Source organism: Aplysia californica, unplaced genomic scaffold (genome assembly GCF_000002075.1).
Source record: "Aplysia californica isolate F4 #8 unplaced genomic scaffold, AplCal3.0 scaffold00388, whole genome shotgun sequence".
Classification (NCBI taxonomy): domain Eukaryota; kingdom Metazoa; phylum Mollusca; class Gastropoda; order Aplysiida; family Aplysiidae; genus Aplysia; species Aplysia californica.
In genome coordinates this window covers 43,145-56,998 of record NW_004797658.1, presented here as the reverse complement: position 1 = coordinate 56,998, position 13,854 = coordinate 43,145, and the positions used below count along the sequence as shown (strand labels likewise).

Below are 13,854 nucleotides of genomic sequence, written 5' to 3'. Positions count from 1 at the left end.
CCCAAACTAGCCCTGTGCCTTTTTTGTCTCCGACAGTCACCTCATACCAACAGCAGCCTCACCCTGGCAGTTGCATATTTGACCCACCACCAACCTGTGCCACTGTCATCTCTGACAGTCACCTCATCATGGCAGTAGCCTGTTTTAGTTAGCTCCTCCTTCAGCTGTTTCACCATCTCCCCTCACCCCCTTCCCTTTCAACCATCCCCTCCACCTCCCTCCCACCCACCTTGGCACTAGCCTGTTTTAGCTCCTCCTTCAGCTGTTTCACCATCTCCCCCACTCCCTCCCCACACTCTCCCCATCCCCCTCCCACTCCCCACTCTCCCCATCCTCTCCCACTCCCCACACTCTCCCCATCCCCTCTCCCCCACCCACCTTGGCAGTAGCCTGTTTGAGCTCCTCCTTCAGCTGTTTCACCATCTCCCCCCGACGTGCTGGGCGCTGCTCAAAGCCTCCCGCAGTTTCTCTTCGATGTCACGGTTCTCCCCACGCAGCTTCTGGATGGTCTCTTGCCGGTCAGACACCTGGGACAAACAGCCACCAGTCAGTGTTCTTGTGTTTGGGTAAAGCAACGGTCACTCACTTAGTGCTGGGAAAAAGCAGGACAGACAGACACAAAAAGAACCCAGTGGTGGCGCCCTCCAACCACCCATCATCAGCACAATAAAGTGAACGTGGCAACCAAACTGATTTCTCCACAATTCCTTATTACGTAGAGGGTAACTTTGGTTCAGCCATCCACAAAGACAGGTTCTGGAAACTTCATGGGACAAGACAAAAGTCCAAACATTCTCCACAGTCTGCTGTAGTTGTCAATACTCCAGCATGACGCATGTCTGTGGTGTAGTGGTTAGGCACTCGCATTCTATTCCTGAGAGAGGAGAGTCTTTTATGAATATCTCAGTCTTTCTCGTGGGATGTTGTATTCCTCTCAGCCCGGGTTGGCCCTGACAAGCAGGGTCTAAGCAGCCCGTCTCCAAAATGATTTAAATTGTGTCAATAGGGCTGTAAAATACTTAAAAGTAAAAAACACACAAAAAATCAGAAACATGTATTAAGGCTCACAAACAGACCTGATACTAGAAGATACTGCACAGTGTTGCAGATAAGTTTTACAAATAATAATATGAGCAGTAGTGAAAAAAAGCAAAACTAAAAAGCAAATAATTTTTTTGGTCAAATAATAAGAGAAGTCTAAACTTCCATAGCCTACAGTATTAGTAGAATCTAAAGGAGGTTGGAGAGTGGGGTGGGGGGGCTGTCAGTCGCTGATGGATGTCAGTCGCTGAAACAAAAACTGTGTTCAGGGAAGAAATCCCTGCTGCTTACCACCATGACACACTCTAAAACTGAAGTAAAACTGACAGCCTGAGGACATGTTTGAGGCACATATTGGAGCAAACAAGTTACTGGATTTGTAGAAAGCTAACATATTCATATTGTCAAAAGATAACATATTGATATTGTTCAAAGATAACATATTGATACAGAAACTTAACATACTGATATTGTTGAATGATTACATATTGATATTAAAAGTTAAAATACTGATATTGTTGAAAGTTGTCATATTGATTTTGTTGACAGCAGCCAATTAAGCAGGATAAAGAAGCCCCTAACCAAATCCTATCCCAAACATTTTAAGAAAAAGAAAGCTGCTAACCGTAGCATCTTAAAAGGCATATGTAATATACCACAAGCAACATCTGATCGCTGTCTCCTACGTGAAAGGCATGCGTAACAAGTATCATGGCACGGGGAATCAGGTGCTCATCAATTTTTGGGCATAAGGATTTATTGGTACCATCTTAATAAAGCCTGTTCATTTGCATTCCTTTCGGTGGAAAAAATACTCCTGCACATTTAATGGATGTCAAGATACTTGCAACTAAAGGAAGTAGGGATCTCTTGGAGTTAGAGGTAAAATTAGCAAAAAAATGGCCGCCAAAGTTTGGCCACTTCCCAAGTTTGAGTGTCCATGGAAACTGCAAATTAACACTTTCTGTGCCTTCACCTCCCTCCCCTTGGCCCCCTACCAAGCTTACCTCGGAAGTGAGAGTGTCTCTCGTGTCTTTAGAAGAACTCTGAAGTCGTTGGAGACTGACCGTCAGTTTTTTCACCTGTTACAGGAAACAGCCCCAGAAGCCAAGAGGGTCAGTGCCATTTAACAGTTAAGGGAAAGAGTGTGCAGAGTACGTGTGGGACAACGTGAGGGACAGTGTGCAAGAGTATGTGTGGGACAGTGTGAGGGACAGTGTTGGGGGATCAAGTTCCCAAGATTTAACTCTTTGGGGATGCACATTAGACAACATTATCAGATGTACTCTTCTTTGGAGAAAAAAAAGCATAAATTTGTGATCAATACAGGTTTTTTCACTTCTCGTTTTTTTATCTGAAACTTTAATTTAAAATTTTAAAAACAAGATAAAAACCCATATTATTGAACTTTGTAAATTCATTTTTCTGATTTTTTGTTTGTTTGATGGGTCGAAATGAGCAGCAACATTGCCTTTTTGACTGCAGACGATCTTGACATACATGTCTGTTACATCCTTAAAGAGTTAAGGCGAAGCGACAAAAGAAGGAAGACACCCTCCCCAGAAAGAGAATAATTCACTCAGAGGAGGAGGAGGAGGGAGATTAAACAGCAAGAGGAAGATTGTGAAAAAACAAATGAAAGAAAAAAATGGTAAAAAACAAAAACAAAAGAGAGACCCCCAAAAAAGTAAGACGAGACACTCAATCACACTTCTTTCACAAGAAGAACAGTCACACACAGTTGTTAGACTGAGACCCCTTTGCAGGGACAAGAGATGATGACAACACACTCATTTTCCCCACTACCGTTCCTGATCACTCTCTATTTCTTTTCAATCTTATTAGTGTCATCCCCACCTCTACGAACCCCCGTACCCTTGCAACCTAGATCTCTCTGTCTCTGTCTCTCTGTCTATCTGTCTCTGTCTCTGTCTCTCTCTCTCTATCTACCTATCTCTCCTTCCCTCCCCATTCTCCTCTCATATCCTATCCTGAGACTTCTATAAACCCTTCAGTTTTTCATCTCTTGTTTTATCTCAGCAGCAGAAGACAGAATATTCTGGCACTTCACAGTTCACAGACACACATTCACACAGACACACATTCACATCAAAACTACAGACTCACAAACTCACACAATCTCAACATCAACACAGTCGTGATAACAAATAAACAAATAAAAATTATTGAAATAAATCCAAATAACTGGGAAAACTATGAAGAACTGAACAAAAAATATCAACAAAAGTGAGAAGATAAGCAAATAAATAACTGAAACGGGTTTAATGAAAATGAATATAATTCTACTTAGTCTGCAGCAAGTCCAAAAAACTGTACAATAAATTTGTCAATATTCCAAAACTCTGCGTAATCTTATTCCAAATCGGTGTTTGCCAATCTTTGTATAGTCATTGCCCACTTTGCAACGATTATGAGGCTTAACTTTTCTCATCGCCCACCTCCAAGTATTTCCAGTTGGGTTGTATAATAACAACTGTCACTACCTGGGTGATCCCCAACGCTAAACAAAATTACCAAATCGCCCACTGGTGGGATATACAAACTGTACTAACTAATGATCACAAAATTCACAAAGAGCAACAAGCAAGTTTTGTGAAAGATATCATTGTAAGAATAAACAATATTTCTTTTTCAATAATGTGAGTTCAGTAAAGTAGGTGTTAATGCAAAAATTGTGTGAACATGACATTTCTTTCTTTGCCAAATCATAAGATACTGTTGTATTTGAGATATACATTGTGTGAGAACAGAATAACAAACAGGTTGTTGTATTAACGTTAGTCCAGGGGGGGAGGGGTGGTCTCCAAAGCACACGGGGTGGGTGGGCAGTGGTGTTGGTAGATACTAGGGTTAGACAAGCCAAAGGGACAAACAGACGGACTGCTGGACACACTGATTAAACTCTGGTTGGTGCCCAGCCGAACATTAACACAAACACAAACTTTTAGTCTCCCCCACGACCCATGATAAAAAGCAAAAAGACTGACTGGACTTCTCGTTTTCAGCAGGCTACAAACAAACCACACTACACATACAATTATTATATGTCTGCATTGAACTCACAGAGAGTCATATCTTTATAACTCTCATATAAAACAACTGTCCTAAAATGTAGAGGAAGCAGAAGGACAAACAGACACACATACAGACACAGACACAGACACAGACACACACACACACACACACACACACACACACACACACACACACACACACTACAAGCCAATTCAACTATTTCCCCTGCCCCCACATCCTTGACCCAATACATTTCTCTTTTCTCATCCTCACCCTCTACTCTTCCCACTGTTTCACACAAGACAAGCAATCACAACAAACAAGACTACCCGCACACTGAGCCCACACAACAAACAAAAACTAATACAAATCTAATACAGTAGAGCCTTTTTAAACCAAAATAGGATAGCCATATTTTCTTCAGTTTAGCTGGGTTTTCAGTTTAGAGAAGTTCCTCGAGTAGAAGAAAAAACAAATCCAAGATTATTTTTTTTTAAGTTTACCGCTCTTTTATGATTAACCATGTTCAGTTTAAACAGACTCTGCAGTAGTTTATGAAAATAAACTGAGCAAAAGTAGGAGGCTAAAAATATAAAGAGTTTAACAATCTTTCCTACAGAACTGTTTGCACAAAAAAACCCTGACAAAATCTGCACTAAAGGCCAACAAAATATTGAAGAAAGTTAAACAATGGTCCCTGAGGAAAATGTTACCAAAAAACGATACAAGCTATATTTAAAGACTCATCACTGGCTATTTGAGGAAACACAACAGCATACCATGTCAGTTTGCTGGGCAATGAAAGAAAAGAAAACAAATATCCATAACAGGTATAGTTCTGAGAGTTGTGGTCACATTGAGCACAAAACACTTTTGGTTGTCATTAGCAAGTAAAAATCATGTACGAAGATAAAAAAATAAATATAATTATTATTAAGTGAAAATGCCATCCCATTGAGTAAATACAAGCAGTAATTTCGAGGATGAACATCTCTGAAACGGAAAATGAAAGCAATACATGTCATGATAAAGCATGCCAACAAAAAAACAAAACAAAACCGAAAAAAAAGCATGCTACAAGAAAGAAAATAATCATTTGAGCAGACTTGATCAACAGAGCCAAATACAATTCTATCAGAAGGTGTTGTTGGCCACAAGTCTGTGTGACAAAACAGCAAAACAAATCCTTGTCTGAGAACAATTTTGTCAAACACAGGACAGAAAAAAGGGGGGGATACGTGTGGAGTGGAGTTTGACAACAAACCAAAGACTAAATCAGTGAAATAAGCTGCCAAAAACAAAACAGTGACATAGGTTCCAAAACAAAACAAAGTCACGTCATAACGGTTGCCAAAAACCATCATCTCACAGTAGGAATAAGCAGTGATTGTGAGGTGTGGTGGGATGGGGAAGGGGAGGGGATGGTAGGGGTGTGGGGGGAAGGGGAGGGTAGGGGTGTGGTGGAAGGAGAAAGGGAAGGGGGTGGATGAAGAGGAGGAGGGATGGGGGAGGAGGGGGTTGATCTGGGGACATGATGAGACAGAGAGACATGACAGACACAACAATTCTTGCTGGCCCGAATAAGGGAGGAATGGAATGTTAGGAATTATAACATCTAAAGTTAAAAAACAAACAAATTTTTTACAAATCAAAAAACCAAAAAAAACTTATTGACTGCGGGCGGTCTAGCAAGAAAGGGTGAGTGTGGGTGTGAAGTGTGTCGTCCTGTCTTACCTGCCCCTGATAGTCGTCCGTCTGTCCCCTCAAGGTCTGTAACTCTCCCTCCAGCCGTGTGGCCTTTTTGCTGGCAGTCTTGGCCTGGGGGCAAAACATTGCACAAGCTTATTTTTTTGTTTTAGTTAGAGTTTTACAGACACAATAAAGTCATATAAGAGAAGAAGATTAGAGGTGCTGGGAGAGAGTAACATACAAAGTAAATAAAGTTGGAGGAAAGATAGGAATGATAGATGTTTGATAGGAAAGAAGAAACAAGCCATATCTGAGCACCTGCTGACCATCCACAATCTAGCAGCCATTTAGTGCAGGGAAAAACCAAGACACACAGACAGACAAACAGAAACAACTGAGGGAAAGAAAAGTGACAGGCTCCTACCAGCAGCACACTTCATCCACACTTAAAAACAATAAAGAGAAACTGTAAACAATGCACAAGATCACAGAATAACACCAACAACAGCAACAGCAGCAACAGCAGCAACAGCAGCAACAACAACAATAACAGGAGCAACAGCACAACAACAATAACAACAACAAGTACAAAAGATCACAGGAAACACATTACTCATTGCCACAGAGCAACAACAACAATAACAACAATGACAAGTACAAAAAATCACATGACATGTGTACCTCATTATCAACAACAACAATAACAATGATAACAACCATAACAACAACAACAACTAAGTACAACAACTAAGTACAAAGAATCCCACAGGAACGCACATTGTTAACAGCATCAACAACATCAACAACAGCAATAATAAAAACAACCATACAAGACACGCACCTCGTTATCAGCGTCGTTGAGCTGCGCCCTCACGTGTGCCACTTCCTCCTCCAAGGCCGAGTTTCTCTTCTCCGTACGGTACACCTAGTACAACAGACGGGGCCAGGCCATGCTCAATGTGTACACTATGCTAGTATGTACGGTTACCACAGCAATACCACAACAAAGACAACAACACAATATGCTAACCTGTACGGTTACCATAACAACACCACAACAAAGACAACATCACATTATGCTGTTCTTGTAAGTAACCATAGTATCCTCTGAGTTTGTTTGAGTAAGGAGAAGCACACTGACACAATAACTGTCATTCTGTGCTTGGAGAAAGTCATCCACACAGAAATAAAGAAACAACACAGGGAAAGAGAGGAAGTAGGCTCTATCCACTAAACCTATGAAGTTAAATAATGAGACAATTTTTCTGAAAAATGTTTTAAGCGGTCTGACAATCTTGCTATTACAAAAACTCATTGTGCATGTGTCCACATATCATAATATCTAGTACAGGACTTCACATGAGAAAAAATGTATCCCAAAGACCAGCCTGTGCATGTCAGTTTTATAAAGTAATGTCAAAAAACATTGGCCCAGGAAAAAGTAGAAACTTTTGACTTTTGCTGGCCCAAAGAAAACCCAGAGCCCCAGAGAAAGGATGAAACTATTCTTTAATGTTTTCATCCGATACAGCTGACACAGTCAATGTTAACATCAATACATAGAGCTTTTCAATGGGTTCCTAATACAACCACATAGAATTCACCAACAATGTCACTGTTTTTACATTATTTCCAATGTCACTATGTTCTACATCATTTTCATTTTCCTCTTGGCCAAAGTAAAGAATAAAATTGTTACTACATTTTACATTATTTTCCACTCATCCAAGAAGTATACATCGCGACGAGTTCTAAATTATTTCCTATTCCCTCAAGACCAAAGTAACGGAAAAATCATTACTACATTCGACATTATTTCCATTTCCCGGAAGACTAAAGCAAAGGATAAATCATCTCTACATTCTACATTATTTCCATATCCCTCAATACCAAAGTAAGAATAATGCTACTGCTACTACATGCTACATAACACAATTTCCCACTCCCTCCACACAGAAATAAAGGACAGATCACTGCTCAGCCACACAACATTCAACTTTTCACAAGTAAGATTCCACGCAGAGATAAGACAACAGTTTTTAGTGTCTGGATTGGTTTTCACATCTCCCATCGACTACTTTACGTTTCTCCAAGTTTGACAGTTGAAAGCTTCAAAGGTTTCCCCACAGGCATCTATGGTGTGACAGTTGGGCGCTTCGCCGTCACACACAGAAGATCCAAGTTCAATTCTCGAGTAGGAGAGAATCTTTATTGAGTATCCCGATCTTTTAGGTAAGATGTTGTATCCCTCTCAGCCCAGATTGGCCCAGACAGGCAGAGTCAATGTCTGTGCTACCTAAATGATCTAAATTGCGTCAACAAAGGCGTAAAAACACACACTTTAAAGAGAAAAGTTCCCCAAAGAGGTTGTCTTGAGATTGACACATTTACTTCACTATCTGCAGCTGTGTGGTAATGCATGGGTGTGTTGGATCTATTAATTTCACAGTCTGCATTTTTACAAGTTGGAAAAATACATATACATATAATGTGAGTGTCGCAAGCAATTCTGTATTAAGTCTGTTTGGGTACTTTTTATGTCAGAGACAAAAAAACCTAGTTTTTGTTGTGTAGTTCCTGTCAGGAATCAAGAAAAGCAAGAAAATTGTAAGCCATGACCATAGCATTAAACTGCATTTCAGTGGCGTTGAAAGGTGCATTTTTTATGGAGGTTTGGGAGGGTGTAAAAATCGAACTCTCAGAATTTGGACTTAAGTGGATTGCTTGTGACAGCTACAATATGTTCGGGGTTTTTAAAAATCTAAAAACAAAAGCTGAAATCTCAAATGGCATATTATGTTCCAACAGAACCTTTCCCATTTAACACATGTACAATATTGTCCATACAACAAGACAACATTGATACAACATCGGCACAACATTGAGGCAACATTGGCACAACATTGCGACAACCAAGCCCACAATTTACATGCACTGAAAATTTTAAAAACCATGTGCCGACATCAAAACAAACAAAAATGTTCATTTTAAATGTGAACTCAACTGAAAATGAAAAAAACGACACTCAAAGCACTGAAAACCAAAACCAAAACCCATGTGTGTGATGTCATGACAGGAAGAAAAAAAAACATCACAAAAAAAAAAGAAAGCGGTGCGTCAAAAATCCCAGACCAGAATAATAAAACTGAACAAAATGAGTGAACCAAAAAATTCTACAGTCTAAGAAGAAGAAGTAGGGAAGGTGGGCGTAGGGTTGGTTTGGGGGAGGGGGGGGGGGTTGTAACCTCCACCACTAGTACACAGGACATAGAAGTAACAGAAGTAACAGACTTCCCGGGGACCACCTCAGCTGGGCAAAAAGACCTGTGACATGTCTGGTCAAAACTAAAGTGTCACTGTGCCATGACGGATTTGAGGACATTCAAAAACAGAAAATACTTAACAGCTCCGTTTACTACAACACATATTATATATGCAGTCGATATTGTCCAAGACAAAGAGAAGTGGTCAATTGTACAGCTGATTGTCTTGGACTTCTGGTCGTTAACCTGATGATTGTCTTGGACAAGAGGCCTTTAGAGTAAGTGATTGTTCTGGACAGGTGGTCCTTAGAACAGGTTGGACCTGTTCTTAATACAACAGGCAACAGTATGGAGACAGCTGTATAAACTGGAGCTATACAGAAAATGGAGCCACCAGTTTGTCAATGTCAGTTCAACAGTGAGGGGCGATATAGGATTGGAACATCTGTATTGGTGATATAAATACATATGTTTTTATTTCTCTATTTATTCTTTTTTAGATGTAGGTATTTTTACACCACCATCAACACGATTTAGATCAAAGTCACACAAGTAAGTTGCCAAGGATTTAGGGAATAATGAGATACAGTGGGATGGGATGGGTTCAAATTCTAGAACAGAACACAGGGGGAATCTACAACGATGTACTAACAGTTTGAGTTTTGAGTAAAGAGAAGCACATAGACACAATAACGGTCATATGGTGTACTGACAGCTGGAGACAAAAACCAAAAAAATAAAGGTACCAACATAAAGCACCAAAGGTCACGGTCAGGCCATATGCAGAGTTCACTGAATGTAAAAACTTTCTGAATCGTCGATGATCTTAAAGACAGGCTTGTTTGTTTGTTTGCTGTTCACCTGGTTACAAACTACATTTGTGGCTTATTTGTGGATAAAACTTGACAGAAAAATGGTTCATCTCAGCAAGCAATTAGGCAACTCACAACAAGTATGGAAGGAAAAAAAGCGCCTGATTATAAATGTCTATTCGCAACACGTCCCCTAAAGCTTGCAAAGCTGGAACCTACACAAAGGCAAACAGCGGTATGTTCATAACACAAACATCCAAATAGAATGTTACTGCATCAGACAATTCACAATTGTTTGCTGCTGTGTCCAGGAAGTCTGACCCATCCCGGGTCATGTTCTCTGTCCAAGATATGTACACACATACACACACACATACATACACATACACCAACATGCATGAACACAAACACGCAGCACACAAACACATCTACATGTACATTCACACACATACATATCATTAACACTTTCTGTGCTCAGGTTAGACAAAGCCAATCAAGCCCACGCTCTTAAAGGGTTAATCAGGCAAAATAAACCTTCAAGCACAGGCAACAACACAGCAATGTGACGGAAGTCTATCAGCTAGACCAGCAATCTGTCAGCTAGACCGGTAATTTGTCAGTTAGACCAGCACTCTATCAGCTAGACCAGCAATCTGACAACTAGACCGGCAGTCGATCAAGTAGACAAACAATCTTACTATCAGCTAGACCTGCACTCGATCAGCTAGACTCACAATCTATAAGCCAGATCAGCAGATCAGAAGCCTGTAGTTTCTCCAGCAAAAGCTTGCACTCTCAAGAACACGAATGTCAGTACAAAATAATCAATAACATATTTTGCCAGTACACAGTAATCAATAACATAAAATGTCAGTACACTGTGATCGATAAAGTGTGCAACAAAACACCAAGAAGGGGCTGCCCACCACACAAATGTTAGAACGGAGGAGGACGGGAGGGGAGGAGCGGGTGGGGAGGAGGGGGAGGGACTGGGGATGGAGTAAGGGGGAGGGAGTGAAGGGGTTGTGAGAAGCATTGGGTGAGTAAGGAGGGGGCGAAGGCCGACAACACAGCTAGGCTACACATCTGCCGCGGTGTGCTAGATACACAAAGGTGTAAGAGTTACCTCCTCCTGAGCTCTCTTCAGCTGGTCTTCCGACACTGAGAGCTTATGTACCGCAGCGTCACTCTAACAACAACGTGAAAACAACAAAACACATAATGTTATTCCTCCCTTCTACCTCTCTATCTGTACCAGGAGCTTATATACCCCAGGATCACACTAACAACGATGTGGAAACAGCAAACACACAACATTATTCCTGCTTCTTTCTATCTCTCACACTCTCTCTATCTCTATATACCATAAATAAGCCTATGTACCGCAGCGTCACTCTCACAATAACGTGAAAACAACAAAACACACCATGTTATTCCCCCTTCTCTCTATCTCTCTCGGTCTATACATTGAGCTTGTGTACTACAGCATCACTCTTACACCATTGTGCAAACAACAAAATACACAATGTTATTTCTCCTTTTCTCTCTATTACTCTATGAGCTTTGGTCCGATAATATCTTACACTAGCAGAACATCCTGCCATCTTGCACGAGTCAGAAAATTATACATTTTCAATCCCTCAAACCGGCTCAAATCTCCATGATGACCTGCATATTGATGGAGGAATGTGTACACAGTACAGGATCTGTACACAGTACTGGAATGTCCAACTGGACATCCCTTTTCTCCCACCCCACAGCTTGAGGAAACCTGCAGATCTCTTGTCGTAGCCATAACGTTGAACTAAAACCTCTCACTTCAGCGAAGAAAAAGTTACATTTTTCCTGCAAGAAACCAGCGACTCTCCAAGCATCCCAACATTTATCTAAAACTCTCTCAAACAAAAAACTTTACTTTCCACTCGTGAGAAAACATTCTTCTTCCCCTAATAATAAGACTACCCAAGACTCAAAGCTCAAACTGTACAGTTCCTGCGGGAGGTTTCAACAATAACTAACACTCAACATCTTTTTACCAACCACACTTCCAATCTACAACTTTCACCTCATCTAAGCCACAATCTGCAATCCTCAGAATCTACATTATCTTCATCTTGGCTAAGCCATAGTTAACAACCCTCAGCTAAGCCACAATCTACACTTAAGCTACATTCTACCACCCTCACCCCAGCTAAGCAACAATTTACATTTAAGCCACATCTCCATTCCTCACGATCTACGACCCTCACATCAGCTAAGTCACAATTTACAACCCTTAGCTAAGCCACAATCTACGCTTAAGCCACTATCTCCAACCCTCACAACCTCCGAGCCTCACCTCAGCCAAAGCACTGTCCCGCTTCTCCTGCAGGTCAAGAACATCCCGCCTCAGTTTCTGGATGGTGTCGTCACGGCGACCCAGCTCAGACTTGAGAACTTCGTGGTGGTCGTGAGTCGAAAGCTGACCCTCACGAAGTCGCTCCTGAAGGGCACCCAACTGGACACGGGATAGGACAAGTTTTGTTTTCTTTTAGTAGGAGATTTACAGCACTAGCAAAACAATTAGGTCATATAAGTGCCGAAGATTAGAGGTGCTAGAGGAGAGCAAGAAACACAAAAAAAGGAAAGATGAGGACGATAGATGTCTGATAGAAAAGAAAGAAAAAACCGCATCAGAGCACCCCTAACCACATACAGGGTGGGGAAGGGGGTGGGGGGGAGACAGACAGAGCAGTAGAGACAGTGAGACAGACAGAGGGACAGACTGAGAGACAAACAGAGACAGAGAGACACAGAGAGAGAGCAGACAAATCAAAGTTACCTCATTCAGATTCTTCAAGCGCTAATCATTCAGAGAGAGAGAGAGAGAGAGAAAGGGAGAGAGAGAGAGAGAGAGAGAGAGAAAGAGAGAGAGAGAGAGACTGACAGACACACACACATGCACAGACAAGAAGTGGTAGTTACCTCATCCAGATTTTTCATGCGTTGGTCCTTGGCCTCCACCAGCTCCCCCTCCAGGGCACGGATCCTCCGTTCATAATGGCTCACCTGGAGGGAGAGGGAAAGGGTTATCAAAATATGCAACTTAACCCTCTAGACTCACAACAAAAAATATAGGCAAACCACTCTACACTGATAATATAAATGCAATATAAATGAAAGCTTCCAAGGCTAGTTTTTTAATTTTATAATATTTTTGGATTCTACCCCTAACAATAAAATAAAACAACAACAAAAAAGAGTAATAACACTTTTATCCAAACTGTGCCTTGTAAATGTTTTTGTAATTGGAAGTAGGTCTTTTTTCCACAGCAACTCCTATAGCCTGGAATTCCCTCCCTCTGTATTCAAGAGAGGCACCTACTTCCGACTGCATGTAAATCTTGCCTATAAACACATTTATTTAGATTCTATTTTCCTAACTATTTTGATTCATCGATAAACATAAAAGTTATTTATGAGTCTGGCAAATTTAACTCTGCCTATGGTATGTGATCGTTTCAGTTTATACTGGTATACATTTATCACTGTCTGTTATGCATATCATTGCAAAACAAATCTCTCTATGAGCATCAATCAAGCTGTCTTTTTCTTTCTTCTTTCCTTTCAATACTTCAATTCACAAATCATATAGTGATCTATTTTTAGATGATATTTCAGAAGTGTGTCAACAAATCCACATTGCTTACATCATGCGAAGACTGAGAGTGCTGGTCCCTCATGGACAAGGCGTCCATCTTGAGCTGTCGAATCACTTCGTCAGATTTCGTCAACTGAGGGGGAAAAAAATTATTGATGTTCAATGCTCTAATCCACAACAATTTAGATAATTTAACAGGCACTCTACTTGAACCTCCCCAATCACTACAACAGAGAAATATGAAAAAAGAGAGACATACGAATTGGCTATACCCCACCCACGACCTCCCAAAACAACTACACATGAAAAGAGAATGATGAAACAGACAGATATGCGTTTTAACTAATTCCCACCCCCCCTCCTCCCTCCCCCA

The 13,854-nt window shown here is 40.9% G+C and overlaps 1 protein-coding gene across 1 annotated transcript in view; it reads right to left on the bottom strand.

Annotated features, from left to right (window-relative positions):
• The window catches only part of LOC101858427 (early endosome antigen 1), a gene marked incomplete at its 5' end in the record, with an annotated part of 70,685 nt that overhangs the window by 50,762 nt on the left and 6,069 nt on the right, over positions 1 to 13,854 (bottom strand). Inside the window, 8 exon segments of the mRNA XM_035971163.1 lie at positions 421 to 527; positions 2,049 to 2,123; positions 5,812 to 5,895; positions 6,608 to 6,691; positions 10,968 to 11,030; positions 12,180 to 12,338; positions 12,806 to 12,889; positions 13,531 to 13,614. Of these exon segments, the coding sequence (XP_035827056.1) occupies positions 421 to 527; positions 2,049 to 2,123; positions 5,812 to 5,895; positions 6,608 to 6,691; positions 10,968 to 11,030; positions 12,180 to 12,338; positions 12,806 to 12,889; positions 13,531 to 13,614 (740 nt within the window).